The sequence below is a fragment of the Dryas octopetala genome, chromosome 9 (genome assembly GCF_963921425.1).
Source record: "Dryas octopetala chromosome 9, drDryOcto1.1, whole genome shotgun sequence".
Classification (NCBI taxonomy): domain Eukaryota; kingdom Viridiplantae; phylum Streptophyta; class Magnoliopsida; order Rosales; family Rosaceae; genus Dryas; species Dryas octopetala.
Window position 1 is genome coordinate 18487934 of NC_141374.1, and position 12419 is coordinate 18500352.

A 12419-nucleotide genomic window follows, 5' to 3' on the forward strand; every position below is an offset into this window, starting at 1 on the left:
CTAAATCAATAGGAGATCAATACGCTTGTACATATGTTCATGTATGGTTAGGAACAAGTGGCTAAACTCATTTATTACTCAAGCCTAAACAACTCGGTAACAAGTATTTCTTATGTTTTACTAATTTTTTATAAAAAAATTTACATGCGATGGTTTATATATTTCATGTGTTTATCTCTTTCATCACATCATTTAAAAAAATAATTGCTATGTGTTCTTAATTCTTATTGATTCTTATAATTATTTTACAAATCAACAAAACTAGTTAGATAGGTGGAAGAGAGAGGAAGTGGCTCAACCGTATTGTCTATCGTATGTATTGAAAAATTAAGAATGCAAAGGCAAAATAAAACATTATATAATAAGCTTGGAACAATATTTTTTTGCCAAGGTATGAAGCGTTTGGTTTCATAATATTATCCATTATTAATTAATGCAATATAATTATGGTATCTCTTGAATAATTCTAACCCAATGCTCAACTGGAATTTACTTAGAAAATTAAACGAAACAAAAAATGTCGAAAATTATCATCATATTAATGTGTCAATGTTGACATTCAAAACCAACATGCAATGTGCACCTAATGATTCTAAGAGTTGTTGAAAAGCCTAAAAAAAAAAAAAAAAGAGTTGTTGAAAAGCCAAAACAAGTAACAAAGATGAGAATAGTCATATAAACCTGTTATTATAATTAATTTGCACATTATTTATCATTTATTTTCTATCAAATAATTTATTCATAAAATTGACTGATGGTGGTTCTCTTATATAAAAAAGTCCCCGTCAACTTGAGAAATGAGAAGGGGATGGGAACACCATGTTGTATTGTTGTGTTGTGAACCTGTGATGCGAAAGCAAAAATAATTAAATAATTAAATAATTAAAATGAGTCATTATCGGGATGGTTGGGATTAAACAAACGAAAAGGAAAGAGTCGAAAGACATTGATGACCGAAAATTAAGGTTGATGGCATTTAGGGGCACACAAGGTGCGCGTGCCGATTGTGCCCTGGTTGAGTAGGCACGTGCCAGCCCATGCCCTCACAAGTACACCTCAGTTTTGTCTTTGGAGCACCACATTCCTACTCGGAGCCCCAAAAGTCATTGCCTTGCTTTGAAAATCAAGATGATTCTTGCCTTCTTAGACGGTTAGACCTAAACCATTATTACTTTTTTATTTAGACAGGTGGCTGGAATTTGTACGGTTGTACTGCTTGAAATAAAATTGAGAGAAATATTATGGAATTAAATTTTGAATTTCAAAAAAATTTGAGGGTTTAAAAATATGAAAAATTTTGAAAGAAGTTTCAAAAGAATTTCGATTTCGTTGAAAATTTACACTAAAACAATTAAAATTTTTAATAAAATTTTGATTCAGTAATATTTCAAAATGTCAAAAAAATGAAAATTTCGAGAAATTTTTGAAATTTAATTTCATGCTAGACGTATAATTATTATTTTTTTATTTGTCAAAGAATAACAATTTAGTATGGAGTATGGACCTAAAGTCTAACACATTGCAATTTTCCTCGTTATAGGATCCCCCTCCTCCATCAGAATACATATTCCCCTACTTTTTTTTTTCTATTTTTTATATATTTCAATATAGTTTTGTAGTCCACAACCCAGCAGTCCAGCACACTGTTGTTTCTTTATTTGTTTCAGCAGAAAAAAAAAAAAAAAAAACATTTAGGATGGTAATTGGCCCACTAAACAACAAACTAAGATCAATTGGAGAGATTTGAAGTTGCTTCTTGTTAAGAAAAGGAAGGAAGAAACCGTTTTCAGGAGTTGGTGGGATGATTGAAACACAATATTATTATATTGACTTACTAATTAGATCAATTTGAGTCTAAACTGCAAAGGTGCATGCCATTCATGAGCTTCAGTATCTGCAGCCACCACTTCGGATATAACCAGCTCCTCTGCAATCCACTACTAACCTTAATCAGTTCCATTAAAAAAAATCCCCTCTTTAATTAGTTGGAGACTCTTTATCAATGAATCCCTCATTATCGAATCTTAAACTTTAATCCTTCTTTATGTTTAATAAGTTCATTTCCCTCCCCACTTTTGCAACTATCTTGCTTTCCTGGCCTTCCCTTTCAGCACTTTCTTATGTACAAAGATATTGCAGACCCACTTTCGCAATCAATGTTGTATAACATGTACAATCAATTTCTATCACGTTACTTTTACACCAAACATCAAAGGTGTCCCAAGCCCACAAATTAGTAATAATTCATCCATGAACCAATCCAAGTTGTTTAATAGCTTCTGTTGTTGTGTTTTGTAGTTTTCTGCTCAGTTACTGTTAATTTGTTTATTTTTGTGGTGACAGTTTTGAGCTTTGTAATTGAGTTTGGTATGCACCTTATTATATATAATCAAAGTTTGCTATTTTTAGAAAGTGAAAAAAAAAATGATTAATAGCATGTTTGATAGGTCAACCATGGACTGCAGTGTGGTTACTAGTTATATATACAACAACTGGAATCAACTCAAGCACGGCCATATACCAACAATAGATGTATGATGGTGTTGGTTGATTGATATTAAAGTTTATAGTTTTTTCCATTCAATATTCATGGCAACTCGGGCCTCAAAGACTCCCTTTTTATAATTCTTTGTCCTATAGTGTGATAAAGTAAGTACCTGTGATTCCAATGGCAGATAATAAGATACAAAAACAGGGGAAAGTGAAGATTCTGAATAGGAATTTTTCAGCTGCACTAGCTTTGCTGTAATTATATTGAGAAGCAGCCTTCTTGAATGTTTAATGGTTAATTATCCAAAGCATGGATACAATTAGTTGGTTTAATTATTTAATTACTGCAGAAGCTTTTAAGGAATTAATGATTGATATCTGTGATTTGGGATTACTATGCACACAATAGTAGGCACAATGATTTATGATAGTGACTTTTAAAGTTAAAACATGCATGGTTCATGCTTTTTATGAAATGGAAGGGCAAATATTAATGTGGAGTTACAAAAACAATTTTGATATGATCCCATGAAGTAGTAGCTAGCCCCACTTAATTGCCTTTAACTATCGTACAGAAGAGAGTGCAGCTTGTGAAGCAAATCAATGGCTCAGTTGAGCCATTTATGCATAACCACCATCTCATCTGGTTTATTTATGTTGCAGAAAAGAGATTTTGAAGAAACAGATCCCTTTAGTTGTTGGAAAATAGGGACAAAATAAGTTAATATGAGTATCAGATAAAATGGTGGTACACATCAACTTGTGCTCTGAATTTTGTTAACTAACAACTTTATTTGTTGGCAGCAATATATTTTGCTGTGATATGATTGTGATAATTTTCTGGTAGATCACAAGGTATGCTGTGCTAAGATCTTGTGTGTGAAATCTCAGCGTGCCAAGCACTTTAATGGACTCTTCTCTTTTCTCTCTTGTGCAAGTGACTAAGCAATGCATATGATTATATGAACCACAGTGAATCATACTTTGGGGAAGCAGATGGAGGATGAATGCCCACTCAGGTGACCCATTTGTGTCACAGGACCCTTCTTTTTAATTCACTGTGTGAGCAGGTGAAAGTCTGATTTAACCCCACTCATCACTCATGTGACCCAAAGTGAGGCAAACTCTCCCTTTTACTCCACCACCACAAGTAAGTGAGTAACTACTAGGTCAGGTCTTTTCAAATGGTAGGTTGGTTTGGGCTATGGTTGCCAATTTGCCATTGGTTAGGCTCAACCTAAAGTACTTTGATGTGCAAAGACAGAATCCCATGTTTATAGTGATACTTTATTTATGAAATCTAAAAAAGAAAGAAGCTAAAAGATTGGTTTCTTTCTTTCTTTCTTCTTGTTATCTTTTTTTTTTAAAAAGAAGAATCACCCCCACCTAATCTGCAGGAACAAGAATATATAATATATACTACGAAATATCGTCATTATAACTGTCATTATGTTGGAAACTTAGAAACTATACTCTACAGAAACTCTTTTTCACCGCCAGTTTAGATATGCTTTGCTCCCTGTACAATAATTGAACACTTAGGGCCATGAATGAATGAATTTTATCAATTAAAATTTCAAATAATTTCTTTTTCTTTCATATTATATATATCTGTCTCAATGACCAGTGTTGCAGCTCACAGGGTGTCAATTTCAATTACCTGGACTACTTTACAGTCAGATTGCACCAAGGTGGTGATACAAACTAGTTTGTCTGCCCACTATACCCAGTACCATTCCCATCTCTTTCATTTTCCAACAATGATAAGATAACATTTGCTATTGCTAACAGATTCATCTTCCAAATCTATCATGGCCTAAATTCCATCAAAGTATATGCCCTCTTCCACTTTTATCTGCTCTTCAGTCTTCACAACTCATGAAAAGTAATATGTTCTCCTAGTCATTTTCTTCTGTCAAAAATGCTTGCCTCTTGATCTTGAAACATGTTCCACTATATCATTTTGCCATGATGAACACAACCAAAATCCACCTATTCACATTGGTGCTACTAAAATCCTGTTTATTTGATCATTCAATTGTAAAGCTGAAAAAACTAAGGAAAATAAAATGGCATTTGGAATCACAAGGACTACTGGTTAATGAAGCTTTTGCCATCACCAGCAGTGTGTAACAAATAACAATACAATATAACCAAAGACGAGAGCTTCTTACCAAAAAAATAAAAGACGAGAGCTGGGTTTGGTTTAGCCGTTTAGGGCAATCTTAGAGGGAAAATCAATTTGGGGCTGGGTTTTACAGTTTATACGCTGCGTTTTTAAACACCACTCCAAAAACGACGTCGTTTTTTTGAAAATAAGATCTGATTTTTGTTTTTTTAATTATTTATCAAGATTCAAGTGTGTAACTACTGTGTACAACAAGATCGAGTTATGGCAGATGCCCCAAAGCCATGGCCCATGACCTTTCTGGCTTTCCATAACATTCTCACACTACAGAGTACAGAGTATGGCAGCGCCAATTTACCAAAAATCCCAATCTAATTCCCAAGATCCCAATTCTCAATTCAGGGCTCACTGCTGAGCAAAGCAATGAAATTCAAGCAAACCCATTAACCCCAAAGCACCATTTTCCATCATCATCATCATCTTCTTCTTCTTCTTCATCTCATTGAATTCATTCATTTGGGTTCTTCAAAACCAATCCAAAACCCATACATGGCAAGCTCAGGCTCGTCTCTCATGGACACCCTCTTCCAACGCACACTGGAGGACCTAATCAAAGGCCTCCGCCTCCAACTCGTCGGCGAGTCCGCCTTCCTCTCCAAAGCCTTAGACGAAATCCGCCGCGAGGTCAAGTCCACCGACCCCGACATCAAAGCCACCGCCCTCCACAAACTCACCTACCTCTCCTCCCTCCACTTCTACGACATGTCGTTCGCCTCCTTCCATGTCGTCGAGCTCCTCTCCTCCACTCGCTTCTCCCACAAGATCATTGCCTACCACGCTGCTTCCCACTCCTTTAACGATTCCACCCCCGTCCTCGTTCTCATCACCAACCAGCTCCGCAAGGACCTCACTAGCACCAACGAGCTCGAGGTAAGCTTAGCACTTGAATGCCTTTCCAGAATTGCTACTGTAGATCTTGCTAGAGATTTGACCCCTGAGATTTTCACCTTGCTATCTAGTAGTAAGGTTTTTGTTAGAAAGAAAGCGATCGGTGTGATTTTGAGGGTGTTTGACAAATACCCAGATGCTGTAAGGGTCTGTTTTAAGCGTTTGGTTGAAAATTTAGAGAGTTCGGACTCGCAGGTAGTGTCTGTAGCCGTTGGGGTGTTTTGTGAGCTTGCTTTAAGAGAACCCAGATCGTATCTTCCATTGGCACCTGAGTTTTATAGGATCTTGGTTGATTCCAAGAACAATTGGGTTTTGATTAAGGTGTTGAAGATATTTGCCAAGTTGGCTCCTTTAGAGCCCAGGTTGGCTAAGAGGGTAGTTGAGCCGATTTGTGAGCATATCCGGAGGACCGGGGCCAAATCTTTGTTGTTCGAGTGTATTAGGACTGTGGTGAGCAGTTTGAGTGATTATGAATCTGCAGTGAAGCTTGTCGTTGTGAAGATTCGGGAAATGTTGGTTGATGATGATCCGAATCTTAAGTATCTCGGATTGCAAGCGCTTTCAATTGTTTCAACAAAGCACTTGTGGGCAGTGTTGGAGAATAAGGAGGTTGTGATTAAGTCTTTGAGCGATGTGGATCCAAATATTAAGCTGGAGTCTTTGCGTCTCGTTATGGCAATGGTGTCTGAGAGTAATGTGGCTGAAATTTCCAGAGTTTTGGTCAATTATGCCCTTAAATCTGACCCGGAGTTTTGCAATGAGATCCTGGGTTCCATTTTATCGACGTGCTGTAGAAATGTATATGAGATTATTATCGACTTTGATTGGTATGTAGCACTTCTGGGAGAAATGTCGAGGATCCTGCATTGCCAGAAAGGGGAAGAAATTGAAAAGCAGCTTGTTGATATTGGTGTTAGGGTTAAGGATGTTAGACCAGAGCTTGTTCGGGTCAGTCGCGATCTGCTGATTGATCCTGCATTACTTGGTAATCCTTTCTTACACAGGATATTGTCAGCTGCTGCTTGGTTGTCAGGGGAATATGTTGAGTTCTCGATAAACCCATTTGAACTCATGGAGGCACTATTACAGCCTCGTACAGCTCTTTTGCCACCATTGATAAGAGCAGTTTATGTGCAGTCTGCTTTCAAAGTTTTAATCTTTTGTCTAAATTCATACCTTTGGCAGAGGGGAAGTGCTGCTTCCTCCTTATGTTGTGATAAATTGGTGCCAGATGTTCAAGGATTGGTCTCTGAACGGGATACCTCAGAGAGTTCTGATTTGGCATCTTGTGATACTCCTGTGCATTGCAAACAGGATGAAGGATTCAACCCAAGGGTTTTAAATCAATCATTTGAAGGCCTTTCTGTAGAATATGGTGAGGAGGAAACTTCTACCCATGGGCAGGCATCTGCATCTGCTTCATTTAAGGACAGTTTCACTCATGAATCTATCATAAACCTTTTAAATCGAGTTGAATCGGCTGTGGTTCCACTAACAGGAAGCTTTGATGTAGAAATACTAGAGAGAGCACGAAATATACTTTGTTTCATTGAGTTGATTAAGCGAGAAATTCCTGATTTTACAGTTCAGAAGGAAGAAAGTTTGGAAAGAGGAGAAGCAGAAGCATCCAAAATCATCAAATTGATGTATGATGCCTTTTCAAATGATCTAGGTCCTGTCTCAGTCAGTGCTCAAGAAAGAGTTCCAGTACCAGATGGGTTAGTTCTTATGGAGAATCTTGAAGACTTGGAAACAATCTGTGGTGCCTTTCAACTACCTTCATTAAATTCATTTTCTCTTGGAAGTGCTCATTATGAGGATAGGACTGGTTTTTCTATCCCTATCCTTCAGAACAAAGAAGAGCCAGAACCATCAATTGAATCCACATCTCTGCTTGCGGAACACCGTAAGCAGCATGGGTTATATTATCTTCCTTCAGAGAAGAAAGACGGTGATTATCCACCTGCCAATGACCTTCAGTTACAGGCTAATCCTAGTGTTGAAGATGAAGATCTAGTTAAGCTTACAGAGCAATTACTTGTTCCAAAGAAAAAGCCAAACCATGCAAAGCCTAGGCCTATGGTGGTGAAATTAGATGGAGATCAAGTACCTATTGCAGCCAGCCCTCATCCAAAGGAAGATTTGCTGTCTGGTACTGTTCGAGATGTTCTCTTAGGCAGTGACACCAAACCCACTTCATCTCAAAGTAAAGTATCTACAAAGTCATCAACTAAGAGAAAAGGGAAGGAGAAACTAAGTGTTGATTCTACCAATGAATCTAAAGAAAATTTGGGTGGTGTTGAAAAACAAGACCAAGGAAACCCAAGTTTACGAAAAAGCAAACACCGTACTCATGGCAAAGGGCGAAGACACAGAAGCCCTGGGAAGAATGAAGATGATAGAGAAGAAAATGGTCAGAAAGGGAAGCAAAAAAGTAGCCATAGTGGTAGGTACAAAGCTCGACAACGAGCAGAGGTGCCCTTAAGTGTGGTTTCACAAACACCAGTCATTCCAGATTTTCTTTTATAGTGTTAGAAGGTTTGGATTTGTTTATTTGTCATCATCTGTTACAAAACTTGCTGGGCATACATTTTGATTGCTAAGCTTAGTTCTTTCTGTAGATGTTATACATTTTGTTCTGTTCTTTTTCATCATGGTTTGTGGCTGCAAAAACAAAGCGAGAAATTGAAGCTATAAAATTGTGAGGTTTGAGGTTGTCTATGAAAGTGTTCCTCCCATTATTTAAGTACTCAATTCTTGAATTTCTTTCTAATTATGTTTTGAGTATTAAGCAATTTGAGATTGAAGGTATGATTTAAGAGTTATAAATCTGGGTCTTTACTATGGTATTTGTAGCTGAATGACAATGAACTTTTAACTCGTCTTCGTGTTTTAACCTGTCTTCGCGTTGTGCCTCTGCTAAACCGACACTAACTCCTAAGCCCCATATGGTGTTTCATCTTGTTGGCTTTCAATATTCTCCAACATCTATTTGCTTCTCTCTCTGTCTAATATGATGAGGTTTTCTCTGGTTCGGAATTCAAATACATAAGGAACGTGGGCACTCACATCCCACGTTACTTGTGGTGAACAATTCCTAACAAGATAGGTTCCCTTTAAAATATTATAGGGAGACATTAGTGGACACATTTTCATATTACTAATTTTAATAAATTACTCGTAAATTCAGTTTTTGAAACATTTTTAACTAGATACCCAGACAAATAAAAATTAGGTTCCAGTCTAATATATCCATGTATGCGGACATAGAATAGAAATAATACACTACTAAGCCCTCAGTGCATGTAGATGCATCTTTCTTTTTTGCTTATAGATGCGATGCCGAGCGCTCGGTAGACAGTTTGGATTTCTATTTAAGTTTTAGACCGGTTGGAGTTTGACTTAACTTTCTTTCTTAAAAGACTTCTAATTAAAGTACCCTACTAATTTACCTCCTATTCCACCATCTCTTATTTCTCCTTATTTTTTGGATTACATGGGTTGCTAAAGTCCCAACAAAAAGTTTTTACCAAATAAAAAAGTCCCAACAAAAAGTACTAACTTGGGCCGGCCCACTGCTTCTAGCCCACAAACACATAAGACCTGGCCTATGGCCCACACAGTGTTTGTATATTCCGAATAAAACTAAAGGGGGGCTATTCAGACCACTCAAATGTGTTGAGTTGACCACCCTCTTAAATTTTTACCCATTTTTGCCCATTTTGCCCCTGCATAAAAAAAAAACTCACCCCTCCAATTTTGGCTGGCCACCACTCCCAGCCCTCCCTGCCGCCGGCACGACCCACCCAGCCCTCCCCGCCGCCCGATCTCCCTTCTCTCTCTCTCTTCCCTCTCTCTGCCATCTTCTCTCTCTCCCCTCTGTCTGCCTTCCTCCCTCACCGGACCACCATGGGTGGCCGGCGCGACCCCATAGACCTCCAGATCGGGAGTCGCGCCGGCCACCCATGCTGGTCCGGTGAGGGAGGAAGGCAGACAGAGGGGAGAGAGAGAAGATGGCAGAGAAAGGGAAGAGAGAGAGAGAAGGGAGATCGGGCGGCGGGGAGGGCTGGGCGGGTCGCGCAGGTCGCGCAGGCAGCGGGGAGGGCTGGGTGGGTCGCGCCGGCGGCGGGGAGGGCTGGGAGTGGTGGCCGGCCAAAATTGGAGGGGTGAATTTTTTTTTATGCAGGGACAAAATGGGCAAAAATAGGTAAAAATTTAAAGGGATGGTCAACTCAGCACATTTGGTGGTCTGAATACCACCTAAAACTAACCGAAGTATAAAGAAGCCATCACTCTTCGAATCCACAACAAGTTCTCATACAAAAAGTATCTAACTTTTTCGACCAAAAAAAAAAAATCTTACTTTACTCCTGTTCTTCTGTGTAACTGTGCAAGCCAAGGGTTTGCCATGGACGAGATGACTGCAAAAGATGCAGCCATTGCTTGCGGTTGGGTTATCGAAGCTCTGGCCGGCTTTAAAGAAGTTGAGGTTTCTCTTTTACGTGATTTGATTGAGATGGCTCCAGACTTGCCCAATGATTTGGAGAAGAATGTAAAGGAAAGGGTCGCTTTGAGATGTTTGGAGGATTTATTTGATGGGATCGCCGGTGATGTTCCTCTTCCTTCTGCCCACCATTCAAAAGTCCGCTTCGATTTCTCTGAACGTTGCGAAGATGTTCTCCAACGCATTATGAATGAGGTAAAATTCAAAATCCACCCCATTTTTGGCTTTATATTATAGTAATTTATGTTTATATGATTCTTAGAGTTAGAAATATGTGAAGTGTTAAGCATTAAAGTTCGAATATTTCTGTTGACAGACCCTAGAATCTGATTTGAGAATGGGCGGAGTGGGATTGATGAAGTGGGATATTGAACCCTTTATTATGCACAAAAGAGCTTCTATGCCTAAATGTGCTTTAAAGCAGCTTAAAGATTCCATTCTGGATGGTACCCATCCATATGCTGATTTCTTGATAGGAAAGAGCGGATTAACATCTGTTAGGGACGGTGGTACTGATAGAGTTCCTGTGGGTGATAATAATGGGAGGCCCAATGGGAGCTGCTCTAATGCTCCAAAGATGGATTCAAATGTATTGCCTGCCAAGAGAGATAGGATTGCTGTGGATACCGAAAAAATGGAGGCTGGAGAACATGAAAACATGGATGCAAATATAAGTGATTCTGATGATTCGCATGTAAATGCCAAGAAGATGAAATGGGACGCCTCTTATGTGTTACAGTCTGTAGAACAGAAACAAATTCCTTTACCTGGAAGAGAACTGTTGGAAGATTCATCTGAAAGAGATATTCCGGTTTCTGAGAGTGAAAGATCTGACTTGGCAGAAAATCAGATGGGAGTGATGGAGGAAAGCAGGGTCTTAGAGGATGGTCATTATGACAATGCAGTCCATAAGAATCAGTTAGAAAATCCTTGTGGTGATGAAGCCAAAGGTGATAGTGAGCTTCATGCTGAACCAAGAACATCAGGTGTTGCTCATCCAGATGAAACCCAGCATAAGGTTCCTGCTAAAGAATCTGATGGTAACAATGTGAATGATTCTAATAGTAAAGTACTGCATCCTGCATCAGCAGATGGACCCCAACAGAAGCGCATTGTTGATGAAGGCAAATATGATAGTGAGCATCGTCCTGAACCAACAACATCAGGTTCTGCTCCTCCAGGTGAAACACAACATAAGGTTTCTACTAAAGATTCTGATTGTAACAGTGAGCTTAATTCTCATAGTAAAGTAGCACCTCCTGCATCTGCAGACGGATCCCAACAGAAGACCATTGCTGATGTAGTCGAAGAGCTCATGGATTGTCATTCTGAGTCAAGTGATAGTAACGGGTTCTGTAATGAGAAAACTGATGTTGCCATGAAGAAGCATGATTTCTTGAGCTCTCAATGTACATTAAATGGTGATTCATCAGCTACAACTAATTGGACAGAGCAAAATCTTTGTATTAAGTGTAATGAAGGTGGCCAGTTGTTGATTTGTACTACCAGTGATTGCCCTTTGGTTTTTCATGAAAACTGCCTGGGTTCCGAATTCATTTCTTATGAGAAGGGTAACTTTCACTGCCCCTTCTGTTCATATTGTCTTGCTCTTAAGGAGTACCGTGAAGCTAAGAAAGAAGCTTCCCTGTTAAAGAAAGATCTAGGTGCATTTATTTGTACTGCTTTTGAAAATCAGCCAACTGAATTTCTTGATTAAAGTCTTATCAGAATGGGCATTTGGGAGAGAAGGTGAAGAGCATGTAAATGAAGTCAATGACCTTCAAGGACATCAAGGTGATGAACAAGTAGAACCTCCTGCATCATGTATAGCATTTTGTAGAGACAGCTGCAATTTGTATAACACTATCAGCTGGTGAAAATGAAGGAGAAGAAAAGAAAATAGATTGCTGAGACTAAGTAATAATCTCTACCAAGGTGCAAAAAATTGCAAGGGCTTTCACATACCTGGAAACTCATCAGTTAAGGTGCAAAAAATTCCATGGCCCGTTGGGGAGGAGAGTTGCTGAAGATTAGGCAGCTGTTTTTTTTTTTTTTTTTGTTCTTTGGGGGATAGGCAGCTGTTATGTTAGAGATCTATTACTTAGTCTGAGATGACTTTCTTAGTGGAAACCAACGTTGTATACAATTTGAGGAAATCTATAGATGGATGTTCTGATTTTTTTTTTTTTTTTTTCTAGTCATTCTTTATCTTCTCTATTATGTGTTCGGGACTGCTGTTTGAGTCTTTGGTCCAAGACATTAACAGCCGTGGTCAGAAACCCAATCATATTCACTAGATGGTAGACACAATACAACTAAGGCCATTCTAATCGTTTTGTACCCGAACCC

General features: G+C 38.7%; 2 protein-coding genes across 2 annotated transcripts; both read left to right on the forward strand.

Annotated features, from left to right (window-relative positions):
• The first annotated feature begins 4890 nt into the window (after positions 1–4890).
• On the forward strand, positions 4891–8322 carry DELTA-ADR (delta-adaptin). The gene has a single exon (XM_086257183.1). It carries the CDS (start codon positions 5168–5170, stop codon positions 8093–8095), a length of 2928 nt encoding a protein of 975 aa, XP_086113309.1. The 5' UTR covers positions 4891–5167; the 3' UTR covers positions 8096–8322.
• Positions 8323–9892: 1570 nt separating this feature from the next.
• On the forward strand, positions 9893–12255 carry LOC147275237 (uncharacterized). The gene is made up of 2 exons (XM_086257610.1): positions 9893–10265; positions 10387–12255. The coding sequence occupies exons 1-2, from the start codon at positions 9975–9977 to the stop codon at positions 11785–11787; spliced, it is 1692 nt and encodes a 563-aa protein (XP_086113736.1). The 5' UTR covers positions 9893–9974; the 3' UTR covers positions 11788–12255.
• Positions 12256–12419: the final 164 nt, after the last annotated feature.